The 14,051-nt window shown below is 33.3% G+C and overlaps 1 protein-coding gene across 1 annotated transcript; it reads left to right on the top strand.

Moving 5' to 3' along the window:
- The first annotated feature begins 654 nt into the window (after positions 1–654).
- Positions 655–13,976, top strand: LOC125071769 (condensin complex subunit 3). Its single transcript, XM_047682133.1, has 28 exons — positions 655–963; positions 1,034–1,204; positions 1,423–1,548; positions 1,854–2,002; positions 2,250–2,409; positions 2,709–2,890; positions 3,001–3,195; positions 3,330–3,490; positions 3,656–3,843; positions 3,940–4,038; positions 4,162–4,233; positions 4,363–4,491; positions 4,939–5,052; positions 5,414–5,588; positions 6,575–6,657; positions 7,040–7,157; positions 7,567–7,652; positions 7,811–7,930; positions 8,447–8,614; positions 8,751–8,844; positions 9,012–9,080; positions 9,350–9,457; positions 10,480–10,614; positions 11,035–11,193; positions 11,408–11,584; positions 12,366–12,475; positions 12,981–13,078; positions 13,879–13,976. Exons 1-28 carry the CDS (start codon positions 814–816, stop codon positions 13,937–13,939), a joined length of 3,657 nt encoding a protein of 1,218 aa, XP_047538089.1. The 5' UTR covers positions 655–813; the 3' UTR covers positions 13,940–13,976.
- The last annotated feature ends 75 nt before the right edge of the window (positions 13,977–14,051 follow it).

The following is a 14,051-nucleotide window of genomic DNA, read 5'->3' as shown; positions in this document are numbered from 1 at the left end:
TAACGCACACTTATGTCTCGTATCATTGTAATCCCTTTTTAAAGACTTTTTTTTATATACATATATAATTTAAAGGTATACCTTTTTTAAAGTTTTATTAGGTTTAAAACAAAATAAAATAAAAACAAAAATCGTGACCTTAGAATTATCCGTACACGTCGTGCGAGACACAAACGAATTTTTTGGTATTTTTTTATTAATTTTTCATATTTTAACATTTTGAATTTGCTGATTACTTTCAATTATTAGTAAATAAATAAACCCCAGTGTTGCTTATGGCGGAGGAGGAGGAGGAGACGTAATGATATATACAACAAAAAGTAAGCTTATTTTATCCTTATACATATATTATAAATCTAATGTCATCTAAAATTATTTAATGTAATCTAAATTTTCCGTCTTAAACTGTTTAAAAATATTTATAAAGAGTATAAATCACTACGCTTTAGCCAATATATAGACCTACTCATAACAAAATAAATTTAATTGAATTATTTAAAAAACTTGCTACTTAGATCTGTAATAGGCTTATTTTCGTTGATTTTGCTTAGCTGTTCGATTTTGTCGTATTTTAAGAATATGACAACACTTTATCTATCACTTGTCAATTGTCATCTGTCAGTCATAAACTCCTGTCATGTTTGAATTATTTTTATAACCGACATATTTGTATTTTGTCAGTAACTCCAGCAAATTACTGTCATTGTTTTTAAATTTGAATTATTTCAAAATAATAAGATTCAATTATATTTTATAATTAATCAATGGTGTGTAAAGAATAATTTATTACGCTGTACAATTTTGTGAGATAAAATGGCACCTACTGACGCCGATATACCGCAAGCGGTCGGGAAGCCGAATCCGCGTAATAATCCAATTATGTTTAAAATATTTCAAAACGTTCAGTATAATGTTGTTCAACATAAGAAGTACGTAAAAGAAATGATAAAACTGTACAAAAAGGTAATTCTTTTATTAATACAATTTTTATTTATAAATTTTCTTTTTATTAATATTTATCTTTGTCTTTCAGATTGAACAGGATTTCTTTAGGGAAAGTTTTAAGAATGCTCTTCATTATTTATTCACTTTTGGAGATACAAGTGCTAATGTTGACCGTGTCGTTCAGTTTGTGGCGACCTTTTGTACTTCTCTAGATGATGAAGAAGAGTTTCTTATGTTTATATTTGAAATTATTTTTGATGTAAGTTTTCAATCACCTAGCATTACTTATATATATAATGCCATTGAATCAAACCTTAATCATGCTTATAATAAATTTAATCTATATGTATTTTAAGCAAAAATGAACCTTGCTGGAAATTTTGTCAAACATTAAGGATTGTTGAAAAATTTATTATGTGATATATATATATTATTATACAAAAAGATTTGTTAAATTTTAATGTGTTGAAATTTCAGTGTCAATGTGTATCAGGCCAGTCTGTAAGATACAGAGCTAGTCAACTGCTGGCAGCTGTGCTCTCGGCGCTAGGAGATGATGCATCCTTGGATGATGATCTGTGTGACAAACTCTTAGCATCACAGGTAACAAATCATCAAATTCATCTATGTTTCATTTAGGATAAACTCTTATAAGCCTGAAATCTAAAGTATCTCTGTTAAGGCTTAAATATAGTTGAGTAAGATGTTTTACTAGGAGCTTATCTAATAAAATAACTAAAACAATTAAGTCCAAATTAGATTGTAAATTTGTCTTTGTAAATAAATAGTAGTATAGCATAAATTCATGGCAATTAGGTACATTTCATTCCCTACATACAGTAATGTTTATCTCAGCTCAAGTATTGAGCTACAATTTTCAATTTTAAATATTTTTTTTATGTTTCAAGATGCAACGCCTGCAAGATACACGTGGGGCAGTGAGATGTAGGGCGGCTCTAGCTCTTCAGCGTCTACAGAATCCAATGGAACCAGATGATGAAGTCACTAGAGCATATCGTTTTCATATGAGCTGTGATCCTAGTTCATCTGTGAGAAGGTTACCATAGACATTCATTTATTTTTTATTGAGATATTATTGAATATTTTAATGCTGTTAAAATATACTTATTTTTAAGTTACCTTTAATTTTTTATTAACGAAAACCTTATTATGGTTTATTTACTTTGCAACTTCTTATTTTCAACTTGAATTCCCATGTTTGGTAGTATATTAATATTGTTAAGAAATGTCCTATTTTAAATGATAAGTACCATTTTTAAAATGTAACTCATTTTATATTGCAGAGCTATAGTGATGTCGATAGCAAAATGCACTCGTAATGTTCCATTTGTTCTGGAACGACTTTGTGATGTAGATGAAGCAGTACGCCGCGCCGCTTTCTTGTACATATCTGCGATTAATGTGACACAGTTGAGAGTCAAACAAAGAGTACTCACTTTAAAGGTTACCAACTTTTATTATTTGTAACATTTTCAAAATCAAAATATTCTTTATTCAAGTAGGTTCATAGAAGCACTGTTTAAACTTCATTTTACACTGTTGAATTAAATTTAAAGCTAAAGGTTTTATGTTCGAAAAGTAGATTCTACCGAGAAGAACCGGCAAGAAACAAGAGTCAAGAATCAAGAGACATTATTTTAGACAAAATATTTAATTCATAATTAAATATTATTAAATTGTTTATTAACAAATTGGTTGTAAGCAAGATTGAGCTTGTAATTTATTTTAATGGATAATTCTAGGTGGGCCTGAATGAACGCAGTCAGCGCGTGCGTCGGGTGGTTGAAGAGATATTGATACCGGGCTGGCTCAGTTCATTCCACGGCAATATCATTGATCTACTTAAAGCAATACGATTGGACAATACACATGATGCTAAGGATTCACAATATGTTGCAGGAAAACTATTAGAATCACTGTTTAAGTAAGGCCTATAAAATTATCACATTATTACTTTATTTTAATTGAATAGTTTTCATTTTTTTTTTAATAATAAATTGGTTATATATTACAACATACACAATTATTTTATAGGCGTCTGCCGACATCTGAGCTATTAGAATGGTTACCGACTGATAAAACCCTGCACCTCATTCCCGCGGAGAAGTTAAATAAAGAAAGTGCTTGGTACTGGCGTCATCTTGCAGAACATTTACAGAAGATCGATGACGATGAAACGTTAGAGACGGTGCTACCCGATCTTGTCGTTTTAACTGGATATATAAGAGCGTAAGGAATAACATGTTTTTTAACCTTTAACATATTAGATTATTATATAGGAAGTCAATAAAAAAAGTATATTGCCATATATATATATATTTATAAACAAAACCGATATGAATATTTCTCTATTATATATATAGGATCGTGGAATCGCCATGTCCATCAGAAAAAGACGACCCGGTGGGCTTCAGCACACGTCAGTACGTGCTACAGGAGCTGGGCTGTCTGCTGCGCGTGTACGACGCCGGAGATCCCGCCGGCCGCTCTGCGCTGCAGACACTCGTCACCGACACTCTCACGGGTGACCTTTTACGTACATTCGTTAAAACGATTTAATATTTATATAATTTAAATTTAAAGTCTTAAAATGCTATACTCGTTCCTAGTTAAACTTAGAAACCGAAAATATATTGGGATTGACGTACATCGTCTAGTACTACTTAGAATAATATGTTAACTATCGCAGGCGACTACGGTCCACTGAACTCGGACGTCATCCGCGCATTCGTGTCGGCCCTGGAGCTGGTGGTGCCGGAGGTGGCGGCGCGCGTGGAGCTGGTGTGCGGCGTGGTGTCGGCGCTGCGCGACGCGCGCGAGCCCGACGACGCGCCCGCGCCCGCGCCGCCGCTCGACTGCACCGAGGTCAAGCTGCAGGTCCGCCCCGCTGCTCTCGACATTCGTCTCCCTGCAGACCGACTTTATATTACTATAGATTTGTTTAATGTTTTTAATTTATTTTTTTATCTCCAGAGAGCTAGGCTCCGTGTCTCTTTAAACGTCGCAATCGAAGCTCAAGAAGAGGCCGTAAGAGATGAAAACTATGCTCTCGCCGCGGAATGTAAAGCTAAAGTAAGTCATAATAATGTCGTCGTAGTTCATAAACGATTTTATTTACTGCCAGTTATGGTGACTCGAGCTAAATTGAAATGTTTTTTATTAATCGTTAAATATACTTTTGTTTATATTTTACAGGTTGCAGATATTCAAAAGAAATTGGAAGATTTGAATATTCAAACAAAGTCACCACCGCCCCAACCATTGGCAGTAAGTGGTGAAAATATAAAACATAAAAAAATGCCTTTTACACAATTAATTATTGCGAAACCTTACTCTTTAACGGAATAAAAATTTACTATAAAATAAATAATATACCTAAACATATAACTCTTTCAGACTATAAAAGAAAAACAATGCGACGCGGAGACTTTAAATAAGTGTTTAACAATATTGAACTGTGCGCTGGACACGCCGCAGCTGACGACAATCACGCCAATTCTGAAGTTGATGTTTAGTGAACTAGAGGTGATAATCAACTGTTGTGTTACTGAATAACTCTTTTTTTATTTTTTATACTCTTACATTACACCGCATTACACAAACTAAAATTAAATAATTAATAAAGTCATATAAACACCAGAAATGCAGACTGTCTTCCGAGCAACCTTTGGATTACTATATTTAAAAACGAGTTTTTATATGCGCATAATCTTCATCCTTGCGTATTCTTGTTGGGTAAAGGCTTTAAACCGTCTGCCTCGCGAACTAATTTTTCAAAATTTAGGCCTATATAGTCTAGATTCGACTCCCGACTTAGACATTGGCGTGACTCCCGACTTATGATCATTAATATGTATATATATATGCATTATACCCACATACAGACTTATATACTTATAACTAAAGTACAATTAATTTAATGCAACAATCATCTCGTTTTATATATTTTTTCTTGATTGATTTTGTTTCTAGGCTGAAATATTTCAAAATCCAGAAATATTAGAGAATGCGCTCGAAACAGTTGCCTTATTTGGAATGCTCGATAAGGAGTTTGCAAGAGACCACAAAGCATTCTTCTTTGCTAATGTAAGTCTTATATTATAATAATAACTAATTTACATAAATACATATTTACAACTTACAACTTACAATTGCCATGCTAGCAACATTTAATGAACACAATTACAATATACCGAATGTCTGCTATTAACAAATAAAATATGAGTTATTTAAAAAATAACTTCCCGTAAATTATCTAAATAATGAAATTATATAACCGCATCAAAATCGAACATATTCGTTTGTAAACAAACGGGCAAACATGACAAGCGATTTCGTTTTATACTATTTGATGTTTATAATTTATGTGACCGTAATCTTTTCGAACGTCTTCTAATCGTTACGAAAATAGATATTAGTGAACAAAAGCCTCTGGTAATGTTTTCAGCTAATAGACACAACAAACGAGCCAACAGTAACGACAGTATTGAAGTGCATAGTGGACCTGCTGTGCGTGCACGGAGCGCGCGTGTTCGAGGACGACGTCGCCCAAGACGAGGCGAAGGCGGACGTACCGAAGAAACGGAACACGCGATACTCCTTGGACGCTGACGACGAAGATGGTAAATTATGTCCTTTGTACTAAACTTTAATTATATATTTTTTGTTAATAATGCTATAAAAAAACGAACGTATCTTAGAACTTTGTCAAAGTGGTAAGAACTGCAAGCAAAACAGCTTTTATCGCTGTCGTAATAATTACAATCGGAAATTTAATAAGGCAGACATTTCAACTTGTTCGCTACAGAACTAAGGTATTATTATTTGAGATTCTTATTATCCTTAGTTTTATTTTCTATTTGTTTTAATATATAATTAATACGATTTTGTTCTGTCCAAGTAATATTTTTCTGTGGAAATTATTGGTTTGTGTTTTTTTAATATGTTATATTTATTTAGGAATTGTGCAAATATTTATTTTACAAATAAATATAACGACAGGTCTCGAGCATTAGCAAATAAATTCTGAAAAATAATTATCTAACTCTGGAAAAACCAAGAGGGTAATAAAATTATAGTAAAGTATATATATGTAAATATTTATCTATGTGTTTCATGTGTATCTATGTGTTTCATGTGCATGTAGTTTCAACTGCAAGATTTATTTCTCGCGATTGTCTTTCCAGAATCTTTCATCTCTTTCTACTTGTTATATTAATCTGCTAATCATTTTATCACTAAAATATACAACCATAAATTTCTTAAGTAACCCAGTAGCAAATTACGGTCAAAAATCCATACCATCCATGCATAATAAACAATTAAAAACGTCTCACATGTAATCGATGCGAATTTTTCAAAAAGGTCGTAATAGTTTGCATAATCAATTTTTCGTGTAGTTTTTATATTGCGCTGATCCAAAAAGTTTAACTTACAATTACATAATATATATACATTAGTTTTATAGAATAGAAGAAAGGACTTGTACCTTATTTACATTATTTTAAATTAATAAATAATTCTGAAAATGTTCAATCAAGTCAGTAAGATAATCAAATGCAATCAAAACTATCGTAATATTTATCATTTATGTAAATTTTTATTGCAGGTACATTGTCCGAATCTGCATTATCAATAACACCAACACATAGCACAGTCATTGAACTTCTGTTGAAAATAATGGACAGTGCAGTAAGTAAAATATTATTATAAATTTAAATACAACACTAGTAAAGAACCTATTATTGTAACATGTTACAGACTACTTTACATTGTTATAAGACATTATCATTTGATATATATTATCAACTAGCGATCTGCCCCGACTTCGCAGATGTGCAATTTATTATTAAAGAAAATTATTTGATATGAATATTATCTGTAAACATAGCACTTAGGAATAATGCAGCTTTCTATCAGTAAAATCTTTTTTTAGAATTGGATCATTCGTTCCGGAGATTAACCCCTACATACAAATAAACGCAAAACAAAATAATCTGAAACGTCTATTTAGTTTATTTTTTATGAAATAAATCCTACAATAACTAATATATGATTACTATTTGTTTTGCAGTGTCCAGCATATAGGCTGATAATAGTGGAAGGCCTATGTCGTCTCATATATCTTGGTCACCTCGAATCGCCGACTATACTCAGCAGACTAATATTGCTCTGGTTTAACCCTGCTACAGGTTATTTAAAATTTATTATTTTATTAAAAGATAATAATTTATTTTAACGGTTTCATTTGTTTTATAACTCGCTAACACATCTTAAAATTCCGGATTCAAATCCACGCACTATATACATAAAAAAATATTGATTTATTTTGTTAATAAATTTCCAGTAGCAGTGTAGTGTAGTGCAGTCATTGGTTCTAAACCTGATTTCTTTCCACGAATGTACGATGTGATGTACGATGATGAAATAATAGTTAAGTGTATAGAATCTCTGCCACACTTGTACTTGCTTTATAATATTTCTATCATAGTTTTTTAATTTATCCATGAGATTCGCGACTGAGGCCGAGATTCGGTCAAATATTATTATGTAACATACTATGCTATAAATATCTTATAAAGTATTTCTTTTTGTATTTAGTCGATGAAGATAATCTACGGCAGACTATAGGGGTATTTTTTCAAACTTTCCCTGTGTGTGTCGATGGATCGCAAGAACAGATACAAGTAAGTGCACTTTCATAACGAAGATCTGTTTGTCTTTGCCTAGTTGTATTTACTCTTTTTGTTGCGTTATTTTTTTTTTTTTTAATTTATTATTATGTTTTTTGAGGAGATTTATACATATTGGAACTAGAAATAAAAACCCACCTATTTTTTTCTAGAAAGCTACATTGCCAACTCTCCGAGCACTAGCCAACGCACCATCAAGCTCCCCTCTAGCAGAAATAGATCAGGAGGCAGTCGTCAGGTTTATCGTCTCATTGACCAGAGTTAATCATGAGGTACATAATTTATATAAAAGAATAGTTATATGTATTTATAATATTTAAAATTTAAAAGTCAAGCATAATTTTTTCATGATAAAATTTCATGTGTTTCGTACTTAATTTCGAGCTTAGTGATGAAGTGATAAACATAGTGAGAAAACCTACGTTTAGAAGCATGTTAAACTGATTCGTAAAACACTTGATTTTATAAATATTGAGCACGATATATTATTCTATGAATTATTCTTATTCAAAAGCAATAAAAAAAGTGTTAAGTGGTCAAAATTTCAAAATCTGATAATTTATAAAAGATTCCTTTTTTTCTATCTACAAAGTTTCTTCAATCACGTATTGATATTTCCTAAAAATGCTCGTCCGAAACCTCAAGAGTCTCAAATTTAAAAGAGGTCTCTAGCAGACAGTGGGACATGTATGGGCTGCTACTATTATTATTTCAAATTCCGAACCAGCGATTTATTCACAATGAATCATTATCTTTAATAAGTTTTACTTGAATGTTGTCGATCGCAGCTGTGCGACGCGCAGGGCGCGCTGGCGCTGGAGCTGTGCGGGCGGCTGGCGCGGCGGCCGGCGTGCGCGGAGGCGGCGCTGGCGTGCCGCGCGCTGGCGCTGCTGGCGCCGCCCGCCGCGCCCGCCGTGGCCGCCGACCTGGCGCGCGCGCTGCCGCCGCTCATCGCGGTGCGTGCCTCCCGCTATGCCCGACTCCTGGTTCCTATATCCAGAGAAAATTATACAATAAATGCAATTCTGAACAACTTCTCGTTATATTTGTTTAAATAAATATCTGAAAGTGATCAAATTCATCTCATTTCAGAAATTACCAGACAAGCAGTCCTGTCGGAACCTGACTCGCTATCTCGGCTCCCTGGAGGCCCTGGAGCGAGCTAGTCTCACTAAAATGTCTACCGGTACAATATCATTGCTCGAATCCTTTAAACATTAAATTTTACTATTGATTGGCCAATAATTGAATTCATTTTAAACATATTCTTTAAAAAAAATATTTGATGATTAATTCATAAAATATATATATATATATAGCAATGATATAAAATTAATATTTACTTCGTTATAGGTACCGAAGGAATTATTCAGCCAGATGATACGACCATGAATACCTTTGGAAGAATAACCACTTCTTTGCGTATGTATATTTTAATGTGCTTTGAGTAGATTTATTTTAACATTAGTATTAATTGTAAGTTCATAAAATTTTGCGTGAGTGCCATTTCGCGATTTTTATTTTCTTTTGATTCCTAACGGAGCAACCGTCAGTTGCGTGTTAAAGAGTTCAAAATATGATTACTACTTTTTGTTCGGTCACTGGTATTATAGTTCATATTTTATCTTCAAGAAACGACTTTAAATTATAATGAGATATGTATATGATAACGGTAATGTTCCATGTTGTAGCGCAACCTTTAGCAAGAAGTACTCACGTGGTAGTCAATGAAACTGTGGAAGAAGAGGTAGAGATAGACGAGACCTCGCCCACTGAAGTCGTGTCGAGGATATCAGAAGGTACGTCCATTACACATTTACTAATGACAATATCAATATGAAATTTGGTTATACGATAAGGTCACGTGATGTCTAGTAGTATAAAATAGAGCCGTCAAAACCAAGTCAAGTGTGTTAGAGCAGAGTAAGTTCATGCTTGAATTAGGTGTAGTAGCTTTTGTATGTACCTTGTATCTCTCAGTACTTACTGTCTCGACAACCCCTATAGTGAAGGGACTCCCATCAAACCCATAAACTCGTGTCGAAACAAAGTGTTATAGTGGCGAGAAAATGATAAAGATCATTGATTTATACGATAAAATTGAAAGTAACAATTAAATCAACGCATTCGCACGCAGAGTCGCACGCACAAATATGACCCAAATATATATAAATATCAGGTATAATTACAATTATTATATAAAAAGGTTACTCATAACATTATTATATGTAAGCTAGTGGTAAACTATAAGCTTGGCCCTCCCGATGGTCTGCACTGCGCGGGGCAGGAGCGCGAGTAACCAAAGCACTTAGCTAGTCTGCGCATGATATTTTTGAAATTTTTGATATTAAATTATCGTATTTATTATTGTTATATAGCTTTATTTCCTACTGTTCTGATCTTTCCGACTTGTCTCCGTCGATTTAATCTTGAAGAACGAGAGAAAAATATCTAAGGAGACTTTACTCCGAAATTTGAAATTAACTTCTTTTTTCAAATGATACCAGACATTTTTTTTAAATGTAACACATTTTAATAAATACTTATTACACGGTTTATAGATATTTATTTTTAATACATGAGTAAACACAATGAAAACACTACAAGTGATAACTTAAAAAAAAAAACGTCTACCCGAAATACGGCTAGCGCCGGGTTAGAGTGAGAGAGGAGGCGCGTCCCGAGCGCTTCGCCTGCCCGCGCCCCGCGCCCCCGCCCCGCCATCGGGTAGAAGCGCCAAACTTACGGCGACTTACCCTACAAAAAACTAATGAAGCATTTTTTTATTACCGTTTAATGAAGTAAATAATAATCATTTTAGAAAGCCAAGCACCGGACGAAAGGAAGTCTCTTCCAAAAAATGATCCAAAAACTACAGCGAATGTCGAGGCGTCGGATACGGCTTCAGAGGAAAGTAGCGGCGTTTCACCCGTCAAAAAAGTTAAGGTTACTAAAAGTAAGTAATTCATTAGTTGTCCCTTCCTGTATAAATTTATTTTGTAATACATAAATTATCTCAATTTTTTTTATTATTATTTATTTTTTATTTCAAACGATAAATTTAGTAACATAGTGTAAAGAGTTTTCTATATATGAAAACTGGTTGGTCCTGAAGGTCGTGGTTGGTGGAAGGTGGTCATCACTCGTCGCTCATAGACAAAGGTGCTGTAATACTAAAAAATATTAACCATTCCTAACATCACCAATGCGCCATCAGCTTTGGGCATTTAGTATGTCTCTCCTATAATTACACCGGCTGAATCAACCTCAAGTCAAAACCTTTTTCAATATATACGCCTTACATTTTCTTTTGATTCATCGATCAAAAAATCAATATTAACTATACAATTGTATTGTAAGTGGTATTTTTTTATAGGCAAGAAAAAGAAAATGTCTTTAACAAGATCGAGTTCTGAGTCTACAGATAGCAAAGATCGTAATAAAAAAGGTCCCAAACAAGTTAAAGAAAAGGAACAAAATGAAAAGGGAGTGAAGCGGAGCCGATCACAGCGGTCTCTTGTGGATGTAGACAGAGGTTAGTGTAACTAATAAATATCAAAATATTTATTGCATATTATTAAGGAAAATACTTTTGAAAAAAAGAGGCTAGTAGGATTATTGTAAAAATTCCAGTTCTTTAGGACAATTTAAACACTGATTGTAATCTAATTCTTTGATTAAATAACATCGATAAAAATATATATCAAATTTACAACGGGTGATAATGGATTAATGCTTATATTTTTCAGCTAAAAAAAATCTTAAATCCAAGAAAGAAAAAGCCGTACAACAGTCACCGCCATCAGATGACCTCGACGTATCCAACATTACCGTTCGCAGATCCACTCGGAGCATGCAGTCCGGTTCCAGTTCGGACTCCACCGGGTCTGGTAAAAAGAAGAATGGCAAAAAAACCCAGAAAATAGGTAATAGCAATTTAATTAAACTTAAGTTATATATTTAGCCTAAAAGTAAGACTTCACTGATTTATTCTCATTCTCATCAGTGCCTACTCAACATTTTATATTATCATAGTGCTCAAATGTCTGTGCAAACTCGGGTGCACTCCCGATACTCTTCTAGCTTTAACCCGGAACGAAGCTTTGAGCTCTTACCCTTACAAGAGCGTAGATAACTACAGCCTTATAAGACTTATTATTGTTATTTTCATATACAGAAGTCTAGATACAAATTTATGACAGAAGTCATAAATTTGGATTTGGTAAACTGAAGAGAACAAAAATCACAAATATTTATTTAATTTATATATTTTTTTTTCTACAATTATTTATGCAATACAATTTTACATATTTTTATTTGAAAAGGTTCAGAAGCATTTGTTTTATTCACGAGGTATGTTATGATATAAAAAGTCATTTGCTTTATAATATCCTTTAAAACACATATCGTCGTTCGGCATTCAGAAGCGCGAATGTGAAAATATTGCATTTTTTTTTCTTCTTTTATCGATAGTATTTATCTAAATAATAAATAAGAAAAAAAATGCAATATTTTCACATTCGCGCTTCTGAATGCCTAACGACGATATGTTAATTAACATTTTTTTTTAATTTTGATTTGAATAATTTTGAACGTTTTAACTAGCGTATGCCAGATTGATCGAACAACAGCCACCAAGACCTTAAATATAAGTCTATTTTCTGTCTAGTAACAAAACTAAATTGATAATGATATTGTTTCTCATAGCGGAGGAATCCCGCCGCGTGACGCGCTCATCGGACCGCTGCAGTGTGAGCTTCACTAACAACTCTGCAGACGACACTGAACTCCATACCATCGTATACGATAACGATATCGTATGTATACGCATACATAACTAGTTTTGTTCCGAGGTTTTACTCGTATTTAATTGGTATTACACGTAACGGCTTAATACACATTACATTATAACTCAATAGCGAATAGTTGCGACCTAAATATTTTTAAAATCAGTCCATTCCACTCCATTTTCGCCAGTCTAGTCATCGCCTTTCGCAGGTAGCGCCTGGCGCGCCTTTGGTTATGAATCGATATAAATACCACTCAGAAATTATGTAAAAAAATAATAAATAAACAGAGTTCAAATATTAAGAAACTAGAAACCGTCGTACCGCGACCTACTGCGCTCATGTAATTTGTGTTACTAGTGGTTCTCGCTCATAGGTTTATATTTCTATATTTTCATGTCAATCTGATACAGAGATATCCACTACAATTAGAGATTATATGTGCATCAAAATACTTCGTAAATATTTTTGAATTAATCTTTATATCAAAATATTGTTTAAATTTATAACATAAATATATCAATACATATTACAGGAACAAGAACTCCTAGACGATTCAAGCGAACTGTTGAACAGCCGGCAATCGTCAAAAGCTAACATCACCATTCCCGAAACGCCAGACGTTAGCGAGGAGTAAGTTTTATTATCTACTTGTATTATTATCTACTAATTGTCGCACGCTTTCGCTCGGGTTTTACGGGTTGGTTGTCAAGCAAAAGATAGCATATGTGCTTCCTTGGGTTGAAACTTGCTTCATATTAAATTACATGAAATTCGACTTAGTGGTTTGGTCGTGAAAGACTATAAGTATATTCTACCAAAGTAACCTGCGGTGATATCTATTTTGGGGTATATAGATCACGATTGATTAATATTGGTGATTCATATTCATAACCTGGCAATAATTATAGTTCATAATAGCTACTTGATAAAAAATTTTTGGTGCAACACAAACAGTAATTCAGCTTGTTTTATAGAGTAATATATTATGATGATTTCTGATAGAACTAGTTATATTTCGTTGGTAAAAACAAGGATATCCAGTGTGTAGTTAATTGGTGCTACCTTTGGAGTAGTTTTAGTAGATGGTTTTACCGTGAATCAGGAAAGAAATACATACATGATACATACATCTGTGTAATAATGGTTCGACTGAAATATATGTAAGCCAGATGGGGTGGTACCACCCAATCATCTGATATTCTTACGCCAAATAGCATTTAGTATTGTTTTGTTCCCGTTTAAAGGATGAGTGAGTCAGTGTAACTACAGGCATAAGGGACATAACATTTAGCTCTCAAGGTTGGTGGTGCATTGGCGATGTAAGGAATGGTTAATATTTCTTACAGCGCCACTAGGTTCGTAAATTCAACCACGAACTTAACAACTTATGGTAGATATATGTAATGAAATTACTAAAATAATTGTTTCAGATCTGAGCCTGAACCAGAACCTCCAACGAAAGGAAAAGGAAAACGCAAAGGAAAAAAGTAAAAAATATATATGAATTACATTATAAATATAATATTTTTTAAATAATATATTTTTTTCTTAAACCTATTGTCTTAAAAATAGTTCTTATATGAGAATCTTTACTGCATTCAAT

This window comes from Vanessa atalanta, chromosome 20 (genome assembly GCF_905147765.1).
Source record: "Vanessa atalanta chromosome 20, ilVanAtal1.2, whole genome shotgun sequence".
NCBI lineage: Eukaryota > Metazoa > Arthropoda > Insecta > Lepidoptera > Nymphalidae > Vanessa > Vanessa atalanta.
This window is presented reverse-complemented; position numbering and strand designations above follow the sequence as displayed.